The 26,324-nt window shown below is 43.3% G+C and overlaps 3 protein-coding genes across 6 annotated transcripts in view; 1 reads left to right on the top strand and 2 right to left on the bottom strand.

The window, feature by feature from the left end:
• Positions 1-11,183, top strand: part of LOC114450062 (glutamate decarboxylase 1-like) — a 30,162-nt gene extending 18,979 nt beyond the window's left edge. Inside the window, exon 18 of the transcript XR_003672029.1 lies at positions 11,157-11,183. The gene's annotated coding sequence lies outside the window, so the exon portion shown is untranslated. The remainder of the gene's footprint in view (positions 1-11,156) is intronic.
• Positions 1,217-10,958, bottom strand: LOC114450061 (serine/threonine-protein kinase tousled-like 1-B). 2 transcript variants are annotated; one of them, XM_028427966.1, is made up of 22 exons: positions 10,421-10,958; positions 8,696-8,817; positions 8,059-8,127; positions 7,846-7,884; positions 7,645-7,720; positions 7,519-7,562; positions 7,355-7,444; positions 6,946-7,026; positions 6,774-6,866; positions 6,549-6,659; positions 5,907-6,043; positions 5,597-5,788; positions 5,455-5,521; positions 5,217-5,314; positions 4,666-4,747; positions 4,495-4,586; positions 4,288-4,377; positions 3,527-3,696; positions 3,232-3,367; positions 2,888-2,999; positions 2,692-2,799; positions 1,217-2,494 (listed from the first exon to the last, which is right to left on the bottom strand). In XM_028427966.1, exons 1-22 carry the CDS (start codon positions 10,545-10,547, stop codon positions 2,345-2,347), a joined length of 2,286 nt encoding a protein of 761 aa, XP_028283767.1. In that variant the 5' UTR covers positions 10,548-10,958; the 3' UTR covers positions 1,217-2,344. The 2 variants fall into 2 exon arrangements, with proteins under 2 accessions (XP_028283767.1, XP_028283768.1); XM_028427967.1 differs by lacking the exon at positions 7,846-7,884 and having other exon boundaries at positions 10,421-10,957.
• A 1,453-nt stretch (positions 11,184-12,636) lies between the features above and the next one.
• On the bottom strand, positions 12,637-25,622 carry LOC114450411 (unconventional myosin-VIIa-like). 3 transcript variants are annotated; one of them, XM_028428475.1, is made up of 49 exons: positions 25,462-25,622; positions 25,244-25,345; positions 24,977-25,129; positions 24,564-24,632; positions 24,378-24,493; positions 24,169-24,296; positions 23,944-24,086; positions 23,587-23,700; positions 23,332-23,485; positions 22,987-23,063; positions 22,762-22,881; positions 22,458-22,603; positions 22,173-22,383; positions 21,947-22,082; positions 21,697-21,860; positions 21,461-21,601; positions 20,806-20,964; positions 20,624-20,716; positions 20,414-20,508; positions 20,117-20,201; positions 19,899-20,000; positions 19,685-19,801; positions 19,361-19,567; positions 19,057-19,287; positions 18,813-18,968; positions 18,665-18,733; positions 18,446-18,570; positions 18,219-18,345; positions 17,756-17,875; positions 17,479-17,652; positions 17,164-17,391; positions 16,875-17,042; positions 16,598-16,709; positions 16,358-16,484; positions 16,121-16,278; positions 15,858-16,045; positions 15,655-15,764; positions 15,426-15,580; positions 15,162-15,315; positions 14,911-15,066; positions 14,670-14,775; positions 14,473-14,586; positions 14,191-14,278; positions 14,005-14,111; positions 13,727-13,912; positions 13,514-13,630; positions 13,359-13,442; positions 13,157-13,276; positions 12,637-12,934 (listed from the first exon to the last, which is right to left on the bottom strand). In XM_028428475.1, the coding sequence occupies exons 1-49, from the start codon at positions 25,471-25,473 to the stop codon at positions 12,842-12,844; spliced, it is 6,417 nt and encodes a 2,138-aa protein (XP_028284276.1). In that variant the 5' UTR covers positions 25,474-25,622; the 3' UTR covers positions 12,637-12,841. The 3 variants fall into 3 exon arrangements, with proteins under 3 accessions (XP_028284276.1, XP_028284277.1, XP_028284279.1); XM_028428476.1 differs by having other exon boundaries at positions 19,057-19,284; XM_028428478.1 differs by having other exon boundaries at positions 20,624-20,713.
• Between the last annotated feature and the right edge of the window lie 702 nt (positions 25,623-26,324).

The following is a 26,324-nucleotide window of genomic DNA, read 5'->3' as shown; positions in this document are numbered from 1 at the left end:
CCACTTGGTTGTCATGGCAACAGTACCTGCAGCATGCTGTCAGACAGATTATGGGAGATGGGGCATCTCCCTAAACGACTGCTAACAAACCCAAACTGGAACTCCTGTCGACAACATTTCCAAATGGTGCAGGATTAACTAGGTTTTTCTCACCAGATGAAATCTGTGCTTTTTCATTTATGTTACTAATTATGTTGAGACACTTGGCTCCTGTTTCTTAAGGACTGTCCCAGATGTGCCTTGTAGCTGAATTGCGGACAAATTCTTTTAAAGCTTTCATAGGAAGTGAACAGGTACAATTGTCTTATTTTTACCTTTTTGTATTTTAACCTAAAATATATATATTTTTTTTAAAATCCACAATTATGGTGATTATTATCTGCCTGTTAATGGCAGCTAAGCAACAATCACAATCACAACAATCACAGCTGACAGTAAAGTAGGATTTTAGTTTTATAATGTAACATAATCCTTCTGTCTGAGCTTCTCTGCATGATTTACTGTTGAAATATTTCAAATCCACTCCTGTAATATTGCAAAACATTGTGACAAACGGAGTCATGCATGAAAGGTTTAAATGTCTGCATATGGATGTCATCACATTCCTCTGCGCTCCATCTTGTCTCAGACACTCCCAGTTGATGTTGCATAACCCTCCAGGAAATATGGGTCACACTGCAGGAATTAATACTTGTAAGGCAATCTTTATTGCGAGTGAATGACACGGCCTAGCGTTGCACCCCCCCCCATTGCTAATGTGATCTGAAATGTACTTCACCAATGGCTGTACTTACATCTGTCTACACACATTCCAGTGGTATATGTGCTTAGGTAGAGGAGTAAAGGGGATGAGACAAGAGTAGATGTTTACTCTGTGCCTCTAAAAGTATATAAAAGTTTATCACTGGATGCCTGTTTCATTACACTTCCATCACTTTTTATCCGACTTCTCACTGAGAATTACTTGTTTCTTGCTTGTGTGCTTTTGAGTCCAGGCTGCCTGCATCTGAGAGGGCTTAATATGTCACAACAACATACGTGTAAGTGTTTATTTACAGGATGGACAACATTTGGATATATCCACTTGACTTCCCACTGCAGTAAACTGTGCTGGCACTCCTACTGGTGTGAACGCTCCCTGCCACACAGCATTCTGGAACTTCATGTATTGTGTTTAGGACACTAAAGTAAACAAAAACCCACGTAGACATTGACGTTGGTGTCAGAAGAATGTGTTGAATTTCGTTGAAACGACACAGCGGGAAGTCTGTTTCAGAAAAAAAAGAGGCTCTGTTTTACACACAGTTCAAGTATGCACATATGTGAAGTGAAAATAATTCACACGTTACCAACTAAAAAGCAACATTTATAGCAGCAAATTGAGAACAGCTTTCAGAAGGAAACAAATTAAACGGAGCAAACTGAGACACTGGGAAGCAAGCGAAAGCCTCATTATTATATATTTGCTAGTAGGTGATGTCTCCTGCATGATGAATTCAGTTAACAGGTCACCCAGCCTCTAATAAAAGTCTTTTTAGGCAGGCTGATCTACATGGCATTGCTCTGCCCTCAAACATTCTGATCATTCGCACCTGAACAAAATGAACTAAGACAGGTTCACAGGTCCACGTCCTGTAGACCTGCTTTGCTTTGCAACACAACAGAAAGGATGTGACTATGGGTAAGACACAAGCACACACTGTGGTACTCTACGTCGACCACATGAACTGGATCAGAAGTGCAAATCCACCCCAGTGACTTTCATCTGGAGCATTTTTGTCCTATCAACATCACTTTGAAGTGCGTGCAGAGGGGCTACAAAGGTAAATTCAATGAGATGCAACCATCATTAACAAGACCTGCTGGCAGTCAATATTTGACGTACAAACATCTGTTAACCCCCCCCCCCCCCCCCCCCCCGTGAGCAACAAGACTGCAACAGCAGCTGCATGTTGACACATTTTCTAGCCACTTTGTAAGGTCATGACATAAGTATGTGTACATGTATATGTATGTAGAGCTACGAGAGGTGGATTTGGTCAGGGCATCTACTGCTGTAATGTCTCCTAAAGGGTTAATATATTCCACAATTCCACTCGCTTCACCCGTTTCTTACTCCAGACAATGCTGAGCTTGTCTTAACTCTGCCCGCTTCAACTTCCAGTCTTCCATTTTTTTTATTATTATTCGGTCCCCTCTCTCACAGCTGAGTTCAAGAGCTCTGTACACTTCCTCACTCATCTCTATCTTGTTTCCATTTCACTCCATTCTGTTGCTCAGGTACAAAAAAAATCCTCTGATTCCTGGCTTGAGATCAGCCTGAGGGTCCCATCAGTGCTGTGAGTCAGTAGGTAGGAAGAGTTGAAGCGGAGGGCTGCAGGGTGCCAGAGGAGTTTGACCGTCTCATGTGGGGGAGGAGGTATGAGTCTGAGCACAGTTGGTGAACGTCGAACCTGTCCTCCTTACGGTAAGCCAGACAGCGTCGGATAAATGCCTGCAGAACAGAAGGGAGTGAATTATACATGTGTGAATCTTGGTTATTTGGTGACAAGACTGCTTTGTTTTATTTTTGGTTGCTTTCTCCAGCAACTTCCTCCTGGAGGAGCTGGACCAGAGGCAGCATTTTTTAGCATCTGTTTACACTAAATGCAATTTTCTTTGTGTATCTATAAATGTGTGAGCATGTGATACCTTAGCCTCTGTGCTGGCCTGTGGTTTTGCTGGGAACTGGACCTCTGTAGCTTTGAGGATGGTGTTTTCCTGGAGGATGTCCTGCTGTGACTGATTGTGACCAAACGGCTGCCAAAACAAAACACACAATCACTCCCAGTCAGTCTTTACTTACTCTGCTTCAGCTACATTTCTACATGAGGATGTAAAGTTGTACCTTTCGTCCATAGAGGCACTGGAAGAAGATCACTCCCACGGACCAGACATCCACCTTGTTGGAGATTTTCGGTGGCTCCTTCCCCACCACAAAACACTCTGGAGGGAGGTACCTGAATATACACATAAAATGCTATCATTCAATGTATGAGTGCTTTGCATATTCACGTGTCTTGCCATGCTTCTTTTGCACAAGTGGATTTCAGATCTTGCAATAATGTGATTCTACTACAGGACATTTACCACAGATGTAGTGTGTTGACCCTTTCAGATAATCTGCAAACCAGGGTTTAACCTGCATTAGTGTTTCAGTCTGAGAAGAGTATTAGTGCGTGTGTGTCTCACCAGTAGGTGCCTGCTCCCTGTGATGTGAGGTCCATCCCGTCTACACCATAGTTATCATCATCCATTATCTTGGACAGGCCAAAGTCTGTGATTTTGATTTCTCCACATGCAGTACCATCCACCAATAAGATGTTACCTGTTGACACACAAGCAGAATGTTCAGTGTGCCTCAACGCACTGTCCTTTACGCCTTATATTGAGAACAAAAACACTAAAGGAAACTGTTATGGAAGACACTGGATTCACTTCATTTAATGCATGATTCATCAAAAAATCTATTAAACATGGGACCCACCGGGTTTGAGGTCATAGTGGATGATGGGGGGTTTGATTTCGTTGAGGTAGCGCAGAGCGCTGACAATCTGCATGACAATGGAGCGGGCCTCTTTCTCTGACATCAGCTTGTTTTGCTTCAGGTAGAAGTCCAGGTCATTTCCTTCACAGAACTCCAACACAGTACAAAACCTGACAGAAACAGATGCACACAAATGAGCCAATTCAGCAGCTGAACACAGACAAACTTCATCCTTATGTAGGAGAATCAGTGTGAAGCTAGAAAAAGTCTAAGTACAGACATGTCATGTCCCCTCCCCCGTATGTAGGTCAGAGGTCAGGGCCATGAATTTCTGCTACTGAATGAGGCCAACATACGTTTCCAGCTGTGAGCCGCTTAAAGACAGTTTTATCTGTTCCACCTGGACAAACCTACAGTACTGTACGCAGGCCAGTAAGTAACTTGCCTTTTTAAGTCTAGGTGACTTCAGCTAATGGGCTTGGTTAACCTTGCATGTGTAACTTGTACTGTCAGGGCTTGCAGATGTTGAATTATACATTTTTCTGCGGGCTGGTTTTACCACTCACTCTTTCCCCAATCTGATCGCACCCTGACCACAAGACAAACAGTTGATGCAACATTTCAATATTCACAGTGTTGGTACTTTGCGAAGGTCTGACACTAACTGATGTGCATCATGCTGGAGGCGGCTGTGAGACAAACAACTGCAGGATATGTCAACCCAGCAGGGCTGCAGCTGGCAGAGGTCAGAAGTCACTCACGTGTCAGTATCCAGGGAGAAATAGTCGTACAGTTTGACTATTCTGGGATGGTCCAGCTGCTTGTGTATCCGGTACTCTCTGCATGCGTGCCTGGAAGGAAAAGAACTGTCAGCGCTGTGTGTGGATACAGACATATTATATGTTTTATGTTGGCATTTCCAACTGTGTGTATGTGTGTGTGTTGGGTGAATGGGGGATGAGACCTACTTATGGTAGTTCTCTTTTTTCTCCTCCCTCCAATTCTTGTTGAGCTGGTGGATTTTAACAGCTGCGTATCGCTGCTCAAACAGGTCAAACGCCTACAAGTGACAAAAACAAAGTTTGTCTACAAACATACTGTACATACACCAAGAGAGCAAACAGCATTCCACACCATACCTTATAGACTTCACTGAAGCCACCCCTGCCCAGCAAGTGCAGCAGCAGGTACCTCTCATTCAGAGTTGGATGGTCTTTAAATCTATGAGGAAGATGCTTTCAATGAGTAAACATTAGCACAAGCACATTGTAGCCTTTTCTGGGAATCATAATAAAATACATTCTCTTAAGAATAAACATGATGGGAACATTTGACAATGAGCTCCAGGCAATCATAACTTCTCCCATATTTATTGTGCAACCTTATGAAACCTCTCTGCAACAGGTTTATTTGTGAAAGCAACTGCATCACACTATCACACCTTAACCCCAGGATAGCAAAAATCAACTGTGTATTTGCAAATAATGTTAGTTTTATTGTTCTTCTTCTAGATTATTAACTGTAACTTACAGTAGATATTCCATGTTAATTTTATGCGTTTCCTAAGCTGCTTTGCTAATATTAGCATAGCAAATATATCAATATTCAGTAGCACTCATCACACAGACACTGTTCAGGTCTTAATCACCAGTAGACATGATTTCTCAGCAGTTACGTTAAGTGCACTTACGCTGAGCTGTCCTCGTTGTTTATCCTCTTCAGCTCTCTGATATGAAGGTTCCTCACCCGCTCCAGCCGCTCCAGCTCAGCTTGGATTTCAGCCTCCTCCTAGATACACATCACATTACACAGAGACATTTCTTTTCATGAGCATGTACGTCATGATGGAATCAGATTTTAAACATAGCAACATTTCTGGTCACACATTGTTCTCAGGTGTTTAATGTAATGTTTTTTTAACCACTGACCTTCTTCAGATGTCCAAGTCGAAGCTTGAAGATTTCTTCCTGCTCGTGGTACTCGGCGAGGGTCAGTCTGCTGACACAAGGTTAGAGTCAGAACAACCATCTTTTTCCAACTGTCAACATGCGTTTCTTTCAGTTTACTCACAGCTGGGGCAGGGAAGGCTTGAGGAAGGGGTCAGAGTCGTTCCCATTGACCACCTTAGTTTTGCGCTGCTTGGGTTCAGATGTAGAGGCCACAGAGACGGAGGGTGAGGCGGGGTTGGGTGGTTTCCTCTTGGCTAGTAGCTTCCTCTGTCTCTCTATGTCCTCCCTCTGTTGGTTGATGCCCTCCTGTTGTCTGTGAAGTGTAAAAGAGAAAGAGAGGGGATGGGGTTGCATTAACTGCAGCAGAAAGCATTTCACTCGATTTGCTTCTACCGTCAAATACATCAAGTGAAATTTATGCAGTCGCTCACTTGATGAGGTTCTGGAATGCATATCCGTCAGTCCACTGTTCCGTGTAGGATGCCCCATGTCTGACGGTGGTGAAGTGACCGAGACGGAGGCGATCCTGCATACTTTTCTCACGACATGACTGCTTCTCCTGTGTGCTCTGTGGACAAACAGGCATACTCTCTTAGGTAACGAAGACGGTGGTACTATGTGTCAGTTTACAAAACTCAGACAGACCACCATGCAAAAATAAATGTGTAAGGACACGCCTCATTTAGCAACATCTAAATAAATCTATAATGAAAACGGCTGCTTTTACATCAAGTTCTAACCCCACTACTGTGCCACTATATGCAACCCAAGACCAAAACATTGGAGACCAAAAGAAGATAAGTTACTGGTGGAGAGATCTAAAAACCTACCATCTGAAACAGATCTTTTTTTCAGCAGCTGTGCAAGTAAAGGCTAAACACCAGAGAATACTGGACTTACTGGTAAAACCTCTTTCTCCGCTGAATGTCAGAAACTCCTACCTGTGCACTGTGTCACGTTTTAGCTGCTACAGCATCTTTGTCAGTTATACCCTCACTCTCTTAATGCAGCTTCAAATTTCTGTTGTTTTATTGAAGTGTATACACAGAATTGTACATGCATACCAACCATACCTTCTCTATGAGCAGTTTCTTGCTCATTGTGATGCACTTGTTGAGTCTCTCCTTGTATTTCTCCAGGAGTTTTTGCTGCTCATCAATCTGCCTCCGCAGGTCACAATTAGCCTGTTTACAAAAAAGGAGCAAAGATAGTATCAAATTTCTTTGTGACATGAACTTTACATTAGAACCTAGAAATACAGAACATTAGAAATATATCCTCTTCACTCCATCGCTCACCCTGAGCAGGTCATCTATTCGTCCTTCTTTCTTTTCCAGGTCCAAACTCTTGTTGCTCTCCAGAGCAGCAAGTTTGAGGCCTGTTAATTCCGTCTAGGAAAGTCAGAGAGTAATCAATGTACACCGTGTACACAAAATCAGTCATGGATGCAAAAAGAGTTATATTAACTACCTGGACACATTTGCTTGAAGACGCTTTGAGATTGTGTTCTCCAAAGCACAGACTAGTAGGAGAGGAGCTGTTCTGCCGGATCTACAAAGACAGACATTTTGTTAAACCACTAGATGCAGATAACGCCATTTAATGCCAGAGTGATGGTGCATGCCCACGTTGCTGATTTATAAGGTGATGGTGTCATGCTGCTTCTTTCATAAGATGCTCGATGGATGTGCCCACTTGATGATCTATGATTGTCTAACCAGCAAAGACATCATACATACACCCTGAGTAACCACACAAACACTTTCAGCCTACTTCAGACGGGACCACTGAATTGCTGCTTACATGGACAGTGAATAAAAAGTGTAAAACCTATGACTCCTGTGGATGTAACAATTAACTCTCCCTCCAGAATACTCACAATTGAGCCGGGGGCAGAGTGTGAGTTCTGTGGGGAGCGGCGAGCTGACGGGAGGCCTCTGACTGGACTGGAACCATTTCCCCCCTGGAACTTTGCAAACAGGGTAAACTTAAGCATCTAGTATTGCAGTAGTTTGAAGTGACAGTAGCTGTTATAATACTCACATCAAAGTAGTCGCTGATCTTGGGCCCCCGTGTTGAAGTCTTCCCTGCAAAAAAAGTTTCAATGTAAGCCATCAGTAATTTATATTTGCCTGAAACACACTGTTTTAATTCTGACATATATCATACCTTGACTACTCTCTGAGTAGGTATCAGCTTTCCTTTTTCTCCCTCTGGACGATTCAGAGTGCTTCTTCTCCGGGGTCTGTGAATCAATATAAAATGAGAGGAAGAAAAAAGAAGCATGAATCCCCTGTGTTTTACCTAACATGCAGGATCCAGTGTTGGTGTTAAACAGGAAAGAAGCAGCAGGAAGACAACAGTACATACTGAGTAGGCAGGGGAGCTCCCTCTTTTCAAATCAGAGTTCTAGGAAGAGATGAGAGGGAGAGGTGGAGGTAGAGGCGGAAAGAAGAGTGGGCCGTACTGGCAGTATGGATCTGCGTATAACTGCAGTTTTCTGGGTGTATCTGGGTTATAATTAAATTCTGATTTTGTCTTGTCATGTTGAAATCATTTGCAGCTGCGCGTTTTGTGTTTTACCTCTGACTCTTTGTCGCTAGATGAGCCCAGACTTCCATAGCTGTGGTTAGAGGATTCATTGGCCAGACCCTACACACACACACACACACAAAAACAGTCAGCACAGGTAAGTGGTTCTATACAAACTGAGTGAAATCATGTAATGTCAAAAAAACAAAACACAACTGAAGACCAGCCTTGAGTCTGCCACATCTGATAGGAATTCAGGTTTGCAGTTATTAGGTGTGGCATTTGGCCAGTTTCCAACACATAAACATTTCCAAGAAGTCAGACTCCTTTTCAGGAAAACATACACCTTTAACCTGCTTTTCCAAAATGGTATTTTGTTCATATATCCGAGTAACTAAAAGATCATACGCTGTCATTCACGAACACAATTCTGTTAAGACTGTTTCAACTTTGTGTGCAAGCTGGCACTGGATGTTGCTAGTATTGATGCTGAATGGATTTTTGTGTTATCAGAATTCCTTTCTTATTAAAGACAGACAAGTGCTGTGTCTCATGCAGTTGTGAATGCGAACAAAACTTGTGTATCCCCCAATCAGTATGCAAAGACACATAAAAGCTCGGGAGGCTCCTGCGTTTGTGCGACGTGGTTCTCAAAATGGAGGCTTTAGTTTTTCAGTGCCTCAGTTACCTTAGCACCTCCACTGGTGCTCCCGGTGCTGCCTGCCGTGTTGCCACTGACACCTCCGGTGAACCTGGCCTCCAGCAGCTCCTGTCTCCTGGGGTCCAGGCTGTGCAGCTCCTCCATGGGGCCTGGCATGAGGGCATAGTAAGTTAATATGCTTACATTATCACCATTACTTACACTAGGTATTCTTGTGACAACATAGCTGTTAAAGAATTAAAGAGAGGGGCACCAAGGAGTGCTGTGGGGAGAGGATTACAGAAAATTAGCATGAGCAGAGAATACAAATGTATTTTTAGTAATTTAATGTAACTGTAAAGGAGGCAGCTCTTTCAAAAGATATGTTTTCAACCCATGTAGTCAAGTGATACTGCATCACAAACCTAAAGCAAAAGAGTCAGGATGGGAGTCAAGGCTCTTTTGTATTGTATTTTTTTAGTTAAGACTGCAACCCACTAGTCTCTAGCAGTGTCAATGAAAAATAGATCCAGATCTTCTTGTAGCATAGTAGCGTGTCTAATTGAAATGCAACACATGTGCATCAGTGTTCCTCACACAGGACATTTAGGATGTGCAAACAGCCTTACATTTAAATGTCGCCTCTATGTGGCTATTTTTTTATATAAAACATTGCAGTGGTAATACTGCAGCTTTAAATCAGAAACATATAATGACACAAAGGTACAACATTACACACATATGCTGACTATAGGGCCTTATTCTGTAACAGTCCAGGGAAAGATGAACCCGGGTCCTCTGCTCCTTTCTGACTGCTGCTGCGAGTGTTTTTGTTTCCTTATTGGACATTTCCTGGCTGTCATCTTTACATAGCTTCTAGCACAGGGGCAGGCCTTAAAAGGCATAATGGACATTATGAAACCCTTGAGCAGTGCAACAGTGAGAACAACACAGGGCCTACAGTGTGTGAGGTTAACCGAGGACAGAGGAAAGAGTGATTTAGGTTAATATATCTACAGCTATAGGTTCATATTGCTCAATTATTTTTATCTCTAAATGTATGTTTAGGTCTTTCAAATTAAATCATAATTCCTCCTCCTTATAATAACTATAACATATTTTGATTCGTTTTAACTTCTAAGCACAACTGGTTTCTTAATATCTAAACATATCATTTTGACTATGTACTTAGCTGGAAGCTTTTCTGCTGCCTCTAATCATCACTGTTTTGTTACATTATATCCAGACACCGAGCAACTACAGACGTGCAGAACATGTCAACAACACGTAGTAAACCTGATCAAATCAGCTGCATCTTAACTGGACGAAAAGTAAAAGCTAGGGCCCATTTTTAAGTTCGCAGCAGGGCCATGCATTGCAGTGCATTCATGGATGCATTCACTGCTACGTTGTTTAATATTGAACTAGATGCTGTTGATAGAAAGCGAAGATGTAACAAACTGCTACCAAAACACTGTTATCGCCACCAGCTGCTACGAGCAACAAGGAATCATGTATGCTGACGGTCACACAAACAAAACAACAAGCTAGCGCTGCCTTTGTGCAAATATGATAGCTTGCTGCTACTTAGACTGGCCATCAACTGAACTGACAGCTGACGTTTGGCTTCCAATTCACGGCATCAGTGAACTTGACATCCATTTTTACTTCAACAAACGTTAGCTCGACACGGCCAAAATCATCCACTTCTCCCGCTAAGGACACCCTTTAAGGAGAATACGAGCAGGTCGTGTACTTGGTGAGCTCATATACCTTCCTTGCTCTTTGCCGTCGCCGTTATATGTTGTTGAGAAATCGTTGGGGACGAGGAGAGCTGCGACCAAGATGGCGTCGCCTCCAAACTTCCACCACCACTTCCACTGTTACTTTGGACACTCATGAAGCCACTTTACCGCCGAGAGGAGCCAGCGCATACACTGCCGTTCGCGGAAATCCCAAACTTGCGTCCATCGTTTTTTGACACCTGCTGTCGCCAAACAGGCCCCGTTAACGTGAGTTAGTCCGTCTTTTGAGTCGCTAGACCCGTGCGGGTCCTGCGGAGGAGCGGCTTCTTCAGAGACTCGCTGAAACGGATCCACTGTAACCTTTGCATGATGACCGCACCGCGCGCCTGTCAGCATCCAGTTCGCGAGCGGAGCTTTGATTCTGGTAGGCGAGGCTATCGCGAGGCTGGCGCGCACCTAGCAGCGCGATGGGGGATGGCATGACACCGAAACAGACACTGATCTGGGATCGTTTTACTCTCCTCCAAAGTAGCCCGAGGTTCACCGGAAGCCACCACTCCGCGTCGACCTGAGAACAGCTTCTTGTTTTGGTGAAAACAACAAACACCCAGAAAAAAAATGGCCGAAAGTTCTTGTCAGCTTAAGGAGAAGGAAGGAAAACAGACATTTGTTTACATACGCTCATGTGGGCAGATGCATAGATAAAATAGTGCACAGCGTAGAGACGTGCATATTTCTGTGAGTGTGCAGTATAAGTTTGACAGAAGTGTGTGTGTGTGTGTGTGTGTGTGTGTAGTGAGGATGTGTGTTAGGGAGGGCTGTGCTCTTGATATGCTGTTTTTCAGTCTTGAAATACAACTTGTGCAGTGAAGGAGGGAGGGGGGAGGGGGAGGAGGGGGTGCAGGTGGGAGGATAGTGATGTGGTCTGGGCTATAAGGTCTTTTGTTCCAAATTTGGTGCAGTGCATCAAAATGCCTTTGCCTTATAGGGCAACACACACACACACACACACAACACAAAACTCTCACACAGACACACACTCAAGTGTTTGGCCTACATCTTCCATTGTTTTCTAATTTTACATCAATTAACATGTATTGTTATCCTAGACTGTGAGTCATGTGTGTAGTCCCCCCATGCAAAAAAAAAAATCAAAAAGTCTCATATAAAAGTTCATTCTAATGGTTCAGTAAACATTATAGTGATAGTAAAACTAAAGATGTGTATTTTTTTGTCTCCCCTTGCAGTCAGGTTGCATCAGGCACCAACAATCATTCTGCACCTCATATGCACCTGCCCATGGTAACCTGATTTTTTTTTTCTCTCTCCCCCCTTTTTTTGGTCACATGGTTTCCATGGTAACAGAGCAATAGTCTTGACAGGCAATGAGGAGGGTTGTATAAGCAGTCTACTACATTACACTACTACGACATACACACATACACGCAGAGAGTTTGTGATGTAATTTGAGGTATAAAACTTATGTGTGTTATGAGGAAAGGGGCTGACAGATGACTTGATATCCAAGAAGCAGTTTGGGACATTCCAGGAGCATCAAATGTCTGATGGAAGACCGTGCTGGCTGACATTTTGAAAGCAGCCTCCAGCTTGTGTACAAGACACACAACTGCAGCCAACAACGATAATGGTCTTTTGAATAATAAGAAAAGTGTAAAAGTAAAGAGAACAGAAGTAGCTGTAAAACTGCAAAGACATGGCATTTAGTAAAAATAATAGACTATTTATTAGCTCAGGGCAGGTGAAATATTCTGCTTCCACCACGCTGTGTTTTGCACTTGAAGAGGTGTTGTTTACAGTACTGTTACTGTATGAATGTATGGAATTTTACATAAAAGTATGTACTTAATATGTGTTTGTCTGTCATGTACTGTATGTATTGTTTGAAAAATTGTAGATTGTTACTACACACACATTAAACAGACGAGATAAAGAGCCTGTTTATAATCTTAAGATTAAGATTTACTGTATTAATCCCCACAGGGAAGTTAGAGTTAAATGAAAGGGGAAGAACTTTTTTCTAGAAATGATGACTGCATATTTTTTGACCAGATTTCTCTTTGTATTTGGTCAATTTTTTAACAATAATCTGGCATTTTTTAGGTCGTAGGTTTATCCTTATTAGTTTGGATTATTATGCCGTGCATAGTGTTTGTTTGTCACTACATTAGATGCTGTTAAACAACTTGACCTGACATAAGACACAGTAAAGTTTAATACGAGACATTTTTCGTTGTAAAAGTTATTAACTTTAATCAAGATCATACAAAATGAACATATTCCACTCACAATTTTGAAAGTAATTATTGTGTTTAGTCGAAGCGTCTGTACCTTTTTTGTCATTTGAAGAATACATATACAATCCTGTGAAGAGTGTAAGAGTGTATGAAAATCAGAGGTTCAGTCTGTTATACGGCGTTCCCTTAAAGCTTCAGGTAAACATGTGGTTCTTGGGTCGAAAGGCCTGCTTCTGCTCCTCATACATGTTGATGTAAGATCGAAGAAGGTCCTCTATTGTGTAAGCCTGAAAAAAAAGAGGAAACAGATGTTAGAAAGTTTTTTCATTTTAACTCACTACACTCAGCAGGGCTCTGTAACACACAGATGACATTCACACCTAGCACATTTGTTGTCATTCTCTGCATCACTGACTTCCAGAATGTGACCAGGGCTCATTTTCCAGTCTCTCTCTGCTTATATTTAAAGTCAACAGCCTAAAACATCACACTTGAAGCTACGCACACACCTGTGAGGTTTCACAGACGAAGTTGTAACCCCTCACCAGGGTCCCGATGGTCATCTGGAAGAAGTTGCGTTTGCTGTGGTACTCTATGATGCGGCTGAATGGGTGCATGACGAGCATTTCCTAAACAGTTTTCAAACCACAGCATTAGAACTTGACAATGTGGTACTGATCTTGCACTGATCCATAAACTTATTGCACATACCTTTGTTTTGGGGTCTATTAAGCTGACGCCTTGCTTGCTGACAGCAATCAAAACCATACTTGGATAGTCTGACTCACAGGTTTGCTGCAAATTAAACATATATAACATGAGTTGTCATCTGTTAAAGACGCCGTCACTTCGTCTCTGTAACTCACTTTAACTTCAAAGAAGGCGCAGCCAAAATTCGGCCAGCTTGAAATGGCTCTCAGGAAGCCAACTTTGGCCTCTTCCACTGTGATGCCGCTCTGCTTGTTGTACGATGAGATGATGTGCTGAAAGTACGACAAAGAACAACCTTTGCTGTGGAAACTGTTCTTTGATCAGAAAGGAGCCATGTCAGTCATGTTTTGGTACATTTCGTCCTTTACCTTCTTCCACTCCTCAGGGGTCATGATGCTTAGCTGGTCAGCAGGAACCAGGTCATTCAGCATTTTGGGGATCATGACAAACTGCGACCTGTCTGAGTCTACTTGGACTCTGAATAGCAGCCCACCAATGTTAATCATGTCCTCTTTGCTGCAGGTGTGGTATCCCCGTAGATACTTGGGCAGCTCCTATAAGGAATCAAAAGAAAAGATGATCCTTCATGACATGCATCTTCTACATGAGACCATTAGAATAAAGTGTGCGATTGGAAGATAGAGACCTGTGGGAAATGGAAAGTGAGATCTGCAATCCTGTCCTTCCCCGGGTTTACGTTGAACCACAGCTTCCTCTTAAAAATCACCAGGCATGGCATGTTGACCTGATTGGCTGAGATGTAAGATTTAAATTAAAGGTATGGCAAGGCACCGACATCTACAGACCAATCGTGTCAGTACGATGTATTTACCTTCTTTCTGTCTCTTTGCTTTTTTAGGAGCATCTGTAGGCTGCCTCAGAGTGTCAAAGAAATATTTCCGGTCATCCAGGCTCACAATCTAATGCATAAAATCACAGTAACATCAACACATAATACAACAAAGAAGTTTTCAGACAATGTTAGATATCTTGGTCAGTATTTTGGACAAATCAAACAGTACCACCATCAAACCAATGGTCCGCTATATTACATAGAATCTAATTAAAAGTAATGCCTCAAAGGGAACTTGTGCAGGACTATTACCAGACCCACCTTGTTTGGTATTTTCATGTATAGACCATATCCTTCTGCTGAGCTCAGGCAGAGCTGGGAGGCAATGCTGCAACACAGTTCTTTCACTGTGGTCGTGGATGTCACCTCAAATATCTGCACATTAGCAAAGACAAGAAACACATCAAACAAGACACCATAAATGAGCATAAGTATACAATAGATGTTGCAGGTCTTACATCATTTGTGTCATTTGGGAAGTGCACTTTATGGAAGATATTATTGCTGTTCTGTTGGATGGCATCCACTTCTGCTAGATGGGGTGGAAGCTTCCGGGGCGGCTTACTGAGGGTATAAAGCACTCAGATTCACTTTTAAAAAATACATCTATTAAGAGCTGAGGCCACTGAAATTCTGAAGTTCACATGCATGTATGTATGTTACATGTGATCTATAATTTCTACTTTGTGCTTCTCTGACCTGCATATCTCCTGCAGCCTCTGCAGGCAGTCGGCAGCCAGTGTATCTCTGGGCCGTGACTCCAGGAAGCGCTTAGCATGTTTCATCAAGTTGTGACTGGGCGGAAACAAGCCTGTGCACAGCCACATCAGCTGCCACCCACGGTCCACGCTCAACCTGAGAAGAAGGCAGAGCAGGAAAAATGGACTTGTTAGCTACTGAGTTTGTGTTATTATTCTTCCCAATACATCTGTGTGCACTGAAAGGAGCACCTGCTGGTGTTGCTGGTCATCTGTCTCATAATCTGACAGTAGATCTCATCCCGCAGGGCTTCATGCTGGGTGGCTGGACCAAAGATCTGCTCAGTCAGCTCTATGGGACTGCGAGCATGTTTGATGGGGTAGTCGCCCATGTACTTCAGGATAGGTGGAGGCTAAAGTCAAGGAGTTACACAGCCTATCTTGGGAACAATATTTTGCATTTGCATGCTACAGAGTGTAACAATCAAGGAATATAGCAGGGGTTTCAAAGGATATCAGTGAAGGCATTGCAGGCCAGGTAGCTGAGGTCTGAGTTGCGGATCAGGCTCTTCATGAGTGGCTGTTTGAGAGGTTCTCTGGTACAGACCCACAGCTTCTCCTTGGAAACTTTTTTGGATCCACCCTGCCGACTGACTTCTTTACCTGCAGACCTGCAGCCGTACAGTTCATCTTTACACAATCGTTCATGTTTTATTTGCAACTGAATCTTGTTATTTATTACTACCTGAAGTTCTCCAGTGCAAACTCTTTTAAAGAAACAGCAGCCACTGTTTCATCTTCCTGGGTTTTATTTACTGTGGTGGAAATTCTCTTCTGGCGGGGGCTGAGCAGGGCCTGAAAAGTGAGGAAGTTTGTCAGTTACACCACAACAGTCGTGTCTGTGCACCCTTCTGGGGTCTTAAAATAAAATCTTTCTGTGTACTGTACCATCACATCAGCACTGGGCTTGGTGAGAGTTGGCAGGAACTGCAGTGTATCCTTAGAGACTAAACCGCTGCCGTTGGTGTTGTGGTTTGTCGCTCTGAACAGCTTCTTATCTGGTGAGTGTTTATCTCTCTCAACCTGCAGCAGATCACCTCGCTTACAGGCCAGGTACATGGACCCATCTGTGGCAGCTGAGACATGGACACACACCGTGTTACATGCATGTGAGTCTTTTCATCTATTCTTTCTGTGTTGTAGACGTCTACCTGATTTGTCAACATCTTGCTTAGCCAGAGCGTACACTGAACGCTGTCTCAGTCCTTCCACGTTGTTCTCTATCAGTGCTGCCATGTCCACAGCTTCCTCAGACTTCAGGACAAATTCCCCTCTAACAGTGATGATATTCACAGACTGGGTGCTGTCTCTGCACAGATCACAAACATCAGGGTTTTATTTCTGTGATTTGTTCCAATGCACAAAAAATGAAACAAAACTCCTCATACTTCTGCATTTCGATTTTCTTTAATTCTATGTAAGAAATCTCAAGGAGTTTCTTGTCTCTTCCATCCATGAATGTGATGCCGCTCCAGTTAACAGCCACAACAAATCTGCTTTTGGGCAGAGGAGGTCCTGTGCAAACAAATATAAATATATGGTGTATAAAACAAAAACAATGCAGTGCAAATGTACATAGGTATTAAATGTATGTAAAAACTCAGAAAAGCTGTATGCTGATGACTGACCTGACATCATTGTGACTCTATAAAACTTGGAAAACTCAAGCAGCCATTTCTGGCAGGCGCTGTCGACCAGTTGTGCTTTCACCTCTTCATCACTCTCTTTGCCATAAGGACCCTGCAACATCAGGATGCCAATGTGATCCAAGTGGCAATTATTTACCTTATAAGTACATGCTAGATTGCATGAAAAGAGATGCAGAGGTGTATCATTTGAAAACACTGAACATGGCAGACACAGCTTGGCCATGTTCATAAAAGACATAAAGCTCCTCTTGTTTACCTTTAAGAGTGCGTCGCTGATGAGTTGGATCCATTTTGTCATAGATTTGCTCTCAATAAGTGTAGTAGCGATGCATTCCTCCACCACCTTCTGGATGTTCTGTCTGTTGTTCTCTGAGCCAAACTGGATGTAATAGTGCTTTGCTGCCAGCTGGACATATTCATCCTCCTGAGAGACACAATACAGTTATCTGTCTGTTTGTTTGTTTGTTTGTTTGTAATGAAGAAATGATGAATATCTGGAGTGCTTATAAGTAAGGATCCTCCTCCTCCTCCTTACAGAGCCTCACCTTCTCACTGGTGTAGTCTCCGGACTTAATCCCCTGGATGACCTGCCTGTAGATCAGATCTGTGCTGACCGGGTCCAGAGAACAGTCGTGCCAGGGTAGGAAGAGTTCCTTGCGAATGGAGAGCCTCCAGGGGGCATCCTTCTCCTCCTTGTCCTGCCTCCTCATCTCCTGCTCGCACTGAGACATGGCATCCAAAACATGCTTCCCACTGTTGCTCAGAGACCACGTCTGAAGATAAAAGACCAGGAGGGTTTAAATGATTGCACCTTAGCACTAATGACACAAGCATGAGCTAAAATAAGAAGCCATTGTCACCTTATCATAAAAGCTGATGTACAGGGAGAATCCAAAGGTGTCTTTGAGGCCAATCTTGTCTGCCACAGCCTGGCAGACCTCAGCAGAGGTAGAGGCTGATTCCAGATGTAAACTGATAGTGCGGCCATCCATTACAGACACTGACACATCAATGGGTGCCCGGGATCTGGCAGCCTGTCAGTAGGAACAGCTGATTATTTTGTGTGCAACCAAAATCCATGACCAAAGAAAGAACGACAATATAAAGTGAGACAGATCTGATTCAGTGTTCTTATACCTGCAGCTCGATCCAACAGGGTAACTCTTTCCTTTCTCCATTTTCTTTTATACGACGCAGGCGATTAACACAATACTCTCTGTATCCATGTGGCCCTCGGCGGACGAAATTCTCCAAATACTGAAGAACAAAGAGAGAAAGAGCATCAACATGATGGTATCCGGTTGAATTTGGATGGATGGATGGATGTTTCCTCCTGATTTTATCTTTTCATTTCAAATTTAACTCGTTTTCATGTTCATTATCAGAATCTATACATTTTACAGTGTTTAGCCAACAAGCTTTATCTTATCTTTTATCTGCAGCAGGTGGGTGTGAACTACAAATGTTATCCGTGTTTATCATCCTTTAGTGACTATTTATGCAGCAATCCTAGACAGTGATAATCTCACATTTAAAGAAGACGCTGCACTAAACAGGGGAAAGAGACACACTGAGGGATTACTAAAAATGACTTCCTGACCTTCAGGAAGAGGTCTGTGGGAGGGAAGATCCCGAGACAGATGGAGAGGAGAATCCAGCCTTGTGTACGGCTTCTCCCGTTGTTATTGTTTACCAGCTGCTTGCAGATCTGACAGTAGATCTCATCCCTGTTCAGGCAGAAGAACAGGAAAAGCAGCATGTGAATAAATAAAGAAATGTCATGCTGGTAATTCTTCCTCATTACAATAAAGACTACACTGTGTTTACCGTATGTCTCGTCTCAACAGAGCGTATCCAACGATAATGTGCAGTTTTTCCAGTGGTGTCAGAGGCCGATACAGAGTTGGACCCTCTCCAATCAAAATGTCCCTGTCTTCTGTCATGTCTTCTGGCTGATGAAAGGTGAAAACAACAACAAAAAAATCATCACACAGTACACATGAGACAAGACAAGAGTAAGGACTGAATGATGAATATTGCAGCGACCTCCTCAGCAATAGACGAGGCTCTTCTGTTTCCACCTCCAAGCTTCTTCTTGTTCTTCCTCAGTATTTTCTGTTCACATTAGCACAATGATTAGAGTTACGGCTGTCTGTTGTTTTTCAGTGTACAGCAACAGGCAATAAGAGTTTACCTGGTCCAGTCCCACCAGGGTGCTGAGCCTCCTGCCCTGTCTGTGAGGTAGAGGATGGGAGATAGTACTTGATCCCTGGGATGTGGCGTCTGTTGATTTTGGTTCTGGTATGTCCCCCATGAAACGTAAAATAATCCATGATATGGTCAAACACGCCTGTGAGAGTGAGAGAAGAAATCACAGTGAGACAGAAATCTCTGGAGTCCGCAGTCACAGCTGCACGCTTTGGCTTGTGTCCTCTCACCAGTGCGTCTCCCTCGTCGTCGTGGGATAGGAGGGGCTTCTTGAGCCTCTGGCTGATGTGTGTGTGGTTGGCATAGTCCTGAAAGTGTTGCTGGCTGAACTTGTAGAAAGAAAACTCCTCACTGTCATCATAAAACTCGTCCTCGTCCTCGTCCTCTTCCACTGAAGATGCAGGGCTTGATGGCACTGGAGCAAAGACTGCCACCTCTGGCTCTGGAGTGTGTCGAGTCTTCTAAACATATTGTGTGTTAAATCAGTAAAGTGTCACAAAAAGACGCACTGACAGGAGAGAAACTCATGCTAACCTCAAACACTGGTGTTTGTTGTTCTATCACCATCTCCACAGGTGGCTGGAGCTGCTGATCTCTTATGTTCTCCTCTGAGTTGTACTTGGTGATTGACGGCGAATCCTCTTCAACTCGGGCGACAACTTCCTCCAGCTCCTGCTGAATCTTCAAGCCAATTAGCTCTTGGTTCTCTTCCTCCAGGTGATGAAGGTAGGCCTGTGATGGCTTTTTGGTGGAGAGGAGAGAGAGATGGAGAGAGGACAAAATGGTAAACACACAACACCAGTGTGTCGAGAGCCAACATGTACAATCATTTCTGGCTTTAAGACTTTAAATACTCACGTTGTTCCTCATCTCTTCCACTCCTCTTCGAGCCATAAATCCTCTGGTGTAAGCCTGCAGCAGGAGAACTGCATCTCTCCTTTTCTTGCAGTCCTTTCTTGCACGGTAGCGTCGTACCTACACCAGGTGCAATTTAATAAATAAATAAATAAATAGGATTAAAAAAAAAACTGAAACGATTAAATGATGCGCCATACTAAAACACTGCACATGCCTGGGCCTGTATGGTGAGCGCTGCTGCTCGCTGCCTGTTGTACTGCGACTGGAGATTCTTACCACGGATCTTTGATACCAGCCGTTCAATGCCGTGCTGAATCTAGAGTGGAAACAAAGAGCAAGGTCACTGAACCTGAAATAAGTCACCCTCAAAACATCAAGGCGAGAGCTTTCTGTCAGCTTTGAGCTCTATTAAAAGGTCATAAAGTGTCAAACCTTTTTACGCTCTCTCCTATCCCCGTAGGCTCTCCAGTGCCTTTGTAATACCACAGCTGCCCTCCGCTTCCTCAGGAATGACTTTCTATGAAAAAGATGTAGGTATATTAACCACTATCTATACACTGTCTTTTATAACACACTGTTTGATATGGCAGGTACAGGGTGTTGTGTCATTAAAAAGGTGTAGCTATGGTGTGATGGTGTGCATTAGAGATAATGTAGTGATTATGTGATAACCATGACTCATTCAAACCTAAGTTCAGGATCTAAACTGTACTATGTCTGACACTGCACCTGTCTTTGTGTCCCAGCATGACTCTCTGGATCACCACAGCCACCCTGCTCAGCTCCTGTTCCCTCAGCTTCTCCAGGACTGCATCATGGGCATCCTGAAATACAACGACACACTAATTACTTTCTGATCTGTAAAGATCCTCTCAAATCTGCAGCGACATCAGTACTGCTCGCGTTATGAGAACACCTCAGAGAGAGCATGGTCTGTACCTTCAGGAAAATTTTATTCCGGCCTATTTTCCACTCGTCCTGTCCTTGAATCACTTTGTTGCAGATGGCTTCACAACAGGCCGCAGGTGTCTGCTACAGAGACAGTAAAAAAAATCTATTGGATCTATTGCTGAAGTCAGACAACACCGAACTTATAAAACAAGTTTAACTTCATGACTCACAGTTTTGGGGTCACAGACGGTTGCTTTCAGGAGCACCCTGTAGCGCTGCAGGAATTCCTCAAAGGTGTGTCGAATGGGATATCCCAGCTTCCTGATACGGATGGTGTCCATCATGCCCGAGTATCTCAGCTGACGCATACACAGCTCTCTGTCAAACACCTAAAACCGGACAGATTATAATGGGCGTGAATGTTCTAAGAAGGTTTCTTAGCAACCATCCACTGTTAGCAGCACTACAACATCAGGCAGGAGATCGTACATTTTTATGGTAATTACATCACATTTGCATCAACATTAGTTGACACTAAACTTGACAGAGAATACACTGAGCTGAATTCAAATACTAAGACACGCTTCCCAGTCTTTGTGTACTGTGTGTTGTTCATATGTTCCAGGAATTTACTCGTTTATGGCATGATACAGGAAGTCTGTTAGAGGAAAACAGTGAGGAAAATTCCCTACATCCTTGATGTGAGGTAAACTCACAACAATGTCCGTATTTGTTTCAGGAACTGGGTCTTGTCCACATTTTGGTAAACCCTGTTTTCATAGAGTTAATCATTGTCCCATTCTTTATCTTGTATGTTTGTCATACATGATTGCTCGGTATACACAGCAACTGTAGTGTAGTGTACTGCAGTGGATGCACATTCACCTCAGACAGCTTGTCATTGTTAGGTTTGAAGCAGCGGATGAAGAACGGCTGGCAGGCAGACAAAGCCTTCATGAGGGAGTCCAGAGACTGACGGAACTGGCCGCTCAGCGTCGGCACCTGCTTACGGTTGTCAGCCGGAGCCTGCAAGGATGACAATGAAAAGAAAAACTGTAAAAAAATGTCTACATGGTTTAAACACAGAGTCACCTGCAGCACATCAGAAGTGAGGTCTATACCCGTAGAGAGTTCCTGGGTGTCATGATGACTCTACTGTTGGTGATCTTCACCCCGTTGTTTGAAAGCTCTGTTTCAAATATCTGTCGCAGCAGCTTGTTGGTGGACATGTCAACCATCTTGATGACATCAAAACTGACAGCATCTCTGTTTTTCTCCAGGAATCCTGAACAGAAACACTCGGAATATTACTGCAGCACAAAACACCTCATATTGTGCAGGAGGTGAATAAACTGCAGTTTGTCAGTGTACCTTTGGAGTCGTAGTAAACCACGCCTGCAAAGTGGCAAATCCCAAAGTCTGCATCGTGTTCACTCTTGGAGGCAATGTAGCTCTTGTTTCCTCGGTGTTGCTGGTTCATCTTGTTCAGCAGAGTGAGGTCTGAACCCTGTGATCCAAAAAAAACAGTCATAGTTTGGCACCTGTGGTAGGTTCCACAGTAAGTTCAATAGTAGCACCACAGCAGAAGCATGCATACCTTTGGAAAATGGCTCTCTTCGTCGATCAGAGCCAGCAGGTTGCAGGGCGTCCCGGCCAGAAGATCCAGGATGTTCTGATTGTCACTGAACTTGATGTTTTCCCACACAATGCCCTCTTTCTGGTACTCTTTCTGCTCCAGCTTGAAGATGTGAGCCACGAAGAACTGCTGCAGCTTCTCATTAGCAAAGTTAATGCAGAGCTGCTCGAAGCTGTGAATAAAGGGGTTCCCTTTAGATTTAAAGTAACTGATAGGTTGTGATGCAGCTTGAGGCCACCTGCTTACCTGTTTGTGTCGAAGTTCTCAAAGCCAAAGATATCGAGCAGGCCGATGGACAGGTAGGAGGCTTTGGGACTGTTGGACAGTAGAGTCTTATAGATGACACTGTTGATTTTCCCAACAATCCATATGAACAGCTTATTGTAGATTGCCTGTGAGACAACGGCAGAACTATGTTACTGTCTCTCCTATAAAATAAGCCCTATAACACACGTCCCTATAATATGCACCATGCAGTATTTACAGGGTTGGGTTTCCTCAGGATTCACTAAAGAAATAAAAGAATGCTCTGATTATACGGCCACATTACCTTGACGAACGCGTCTCTGCAGTCAGACGCCTGCTCAGAGCTGAGGGGTTTGGTAACTCTCTCTCTGTTGGTCATAAAGGAACGATGGGTCATACTAGTGGCAAGAAATGATGTCTGTACCTGCAAAGAGAACATACACACACACAAAAACATAATCATTTTTAATTTTAATTTTTTAATTTATAGTTAAGTTAACATTATGTATTAATTGACACACAAACCTACCTGCAGCAGTGAGGCTGCGATGCTGAAATGCTCCGACTTGCTGACATCACAGGTTTCCAAGTTATTTTGAGTGGTGGCTGATGAGGACGAAAGATCAGACATAACAATATGTTCAGGTCTTAAATGTATTTGACCTCTTAAAAAAAGATGATGTGTTTACATGCATTTACTTTAAATTGCTAAATGGCCCTTAGAGAGTCAATAAAATAACTAATTGATTAAGAAACAGATTAAATGCACTGCTGTATTTGATCTATTTCTTTCCATCATTGATAATGTTTGATTGTTTTTAGCAATGTTTTAGCCTAAAGGCTGTTATTTTAAGACCATGGACTGTCCATTCACCCTTGAAGCAGACATTTCCCAGGTGCAGTATGGCTGCCAGCAGCTTGAAGATGTCCTGACACTGGTTTTCTGAGAAGGTCAGGATTTTCATAGCAGAATGAATGCGGCCGTAGTCTTTAGCATCGTCCCTGCCTTCGCATACAATGCAGTTGCCCTACAGCACACAACAGACCTCAGGCTTTAGAATATTTACAGTAGGTGGTCAGTGTGTATGGTGTTTTGGTAAATGTGCCCTGCAGATCCCTGTTGGTGTACCCTGTTGAGGAACTTGTACTCGTTGGCAGTCCCCAGGCTCAGAGCCTTCTTCTCCTTTGCTGTGATTCCTGCAAGCATGCAGTAAAATATGTGGTAGTTTCGCTCCTCCCGGGCCTGAGGTTACAGAGGAAAAATCTATTATTGTTATTAAAAAAAGGATTCAAGGCATTGGTACCTAAACAAACAGAGACACAAGCTTTTTATTCCTCAGTAAAGCCACTGATAAGAGGTGCCAGTAACATAGCACAATTTAATTTAAATAAACATAGGATAGTGCTCTGTTCTTTTATAGTTTTACAGTTCAGACCTGCCCACGGTACAGATAACAAGCAGGTCTGAAGGGCAGAGCTGCCTTACCTGGTGGCAGACACGGGACTTTTCCAGAAGATACTGCTCCACACGGGCACCTTCAATTACTCCCTCCTTGCTGAAGGAAATTTCCAAATACTTCCCAAAGCGACTGGAGTTGTCGTTGCGGATTGTTTTGGCATTTCCAAAAGCTGCAAAGGACACCAAAGATGTGTACTGTAGATGTAACTTAGCACAGTGGATGTGCAGCTCTGTGCTGTGCTGGTGTAATACCTTCTAGAATTGGGTTGGACTCCAAGATCTGTTGTTCAATCTGCTGTTCAGAGAGCTCACCACTGACTGCTGCCAAGTACTGCAGGATCAGTTTAGTCCCCTCTGTCTTCCCTGCTCCAGACTCCCCACTGAGAGGCAGAACCAATCAATCAGTCAGTCACTGCAAAGTATGGACCACTGTCATTCATTCTACCAAGCCTGACTCTGACCTGATGATGCAGCACTGGTTTCTGAGGTGGCGCTTCATGTTATAGTAGCAGGACTCTGCGATGGCAAAGATGTGAGGCGGGAGTTCTCCAAGCTTTCGACCTTTGTATAGATTCACCTGTTGGGATACGTTGATGAGCACAGTTGATCTGAAACTGAGGCCTGCAATGTTCAGTGCATATTCGTACCTGTTCATTTGAATACATTGGATAATCCTGGTATGGATTCACAGCCACCAACACGGAGCCTGTGTATGTCTGGAGAACCAGGAAAATGGTTGCATTAGATAAAAAGTGGCAGAGAAACAAAAATCGCGTGCCACTGATAACACACGATTCTTATCAAGGTAAAAGATCCTTTAGTTAGTCCATAAATCAAGAGACCTCGAGCCCTTATCATGCCAGCCTGTGGTCCACCTGGAGCAGGTCTTCTCTGTATATTTAAATACCAATATACCTGTGCTAGGCTAACATAGTCTGTAATTCGTCAACTAATATGCTGGTCAGTTATTTAAATCCATCAGCAAAAATCTCAAATAAAAAGAATCTGGTGAAGTGGTCCTTAATTTAGGAATGAAGATATGTGTCTGTGCATCACTCACATAGATGATGCCCTGTTTGTGTCTGAGCAGCAGGTTCCGGAGGAGGCCGGCCTCGGTCATGTCGCCAAGTGTGATCATATCATCCACCCCCTCCACCGATGTGGAGTGCATGATCCTGAGGGAGTCTTCCTGCTCCGGGGACAGATGCCGCTCCTGAGAAAGAGTCAAAAGTCATCAAACAAATCAGTGATGTATTGTTTTACAGTGTTTTCACATGAACATATTTATTCGTTTTTCCTCTTGCTTTGACCTAAAAAGGCTCTTTACCTTTCCTTCATCGTCCACCAGTAAGCGCTGACCCGATGGTGTGACTTTGACTCTGGCTCCGATGGGCACCCCAATGTTCGAGTCCACCCAAACCCATTCCCCCTGAACACACAGAAACACGATCAGAGACAGACCAATCCATTAGGACTGGTTTCTTGTTTGATTTTACAGTACCACCCTGAAGAATGACCACAGAGGTGTGATAATACAACACTCACCTTCCTCAACATCACCCCTTTATCTTCTTTGTCCACTCCTTAAAAGCAGAAATCCATAAGGTGAGGTGCAGCTTTGTTGACAAAGTCTTCCGTGGAAGTCAAAACTAAGACGTAACAAAACAAAGCAGAATAAAGAGACTCTGACAATCCTTCAGTCAGCGATCTTCATTAGTTCCTGTCTCTGTCTTGATGTCGTACAGCACCGGTCTCAATATGAGGAAAGAACAAACACAGCTCTGCTATGACTGACACAGACTTTATGGCTCTTTGACTTTGGACCGGCTGTGACATAAAGGAAGAGGAAGAGTTCACTTACTTAAGGTGAATGTACAGGAATAGACGGGACGTCTCCCTGGTCCCAGTCTGTCTTTCAGTCTTGCTGCCACATGATGTGAAAATGTGTAATATAATCATCTGAAACAGATTCCGATTTAAGTCGTAACGATAGATCTGCATATTAATATTAAAAGACAGATTACATAAAACGCCCCTGATGCAGAGTGTTTGGACTTTGGACCCTCAGAAGAGCCACAGCATAAGACCTCACTGACACTCGCAGCAATAAAGATGGAAATATAAGATTAAATCATCTCCTCCAATGATCTCTCACATAAGACATAAGAATCTATGTGAAGGTCCAAGGTTGCCATTAAAATTGTAGAGGCGCAGTGTAAAGTTCTGTAGGGAATGTGTGGATGTGGAGGAGCAGGTCTTCCAGGAATGTGTCAGTAATGAACTGTAATGAAATGCTATTAAGCGCCACTTACATCTGCTGGTTGTCAGGTTAGAATTTGAGCTTCAAACCTTCAGGGGACATCTGCATTACTGTAATATTAAAGCAATCAGGCTGTGTGGGTTTAAAG

This window comes from Parambassis ranga, chromosome 17, assembly GCF_900634625.1.
Source record: "Parambassis ranga chromosome 17, fParRan2.1, whole genome shotgun sequence".
NCBI classification, from domain to species: Eukaryota; Metazoa; Chordata; class Actinopteri; family Ambassidae; genus Parambassis; species Parambassis ranga.
The sequence above is the reverse complement of the archived record's forward strand: the minus strand, read 5'-3'. Positions and strand labels throughout refer to the sequence as shown.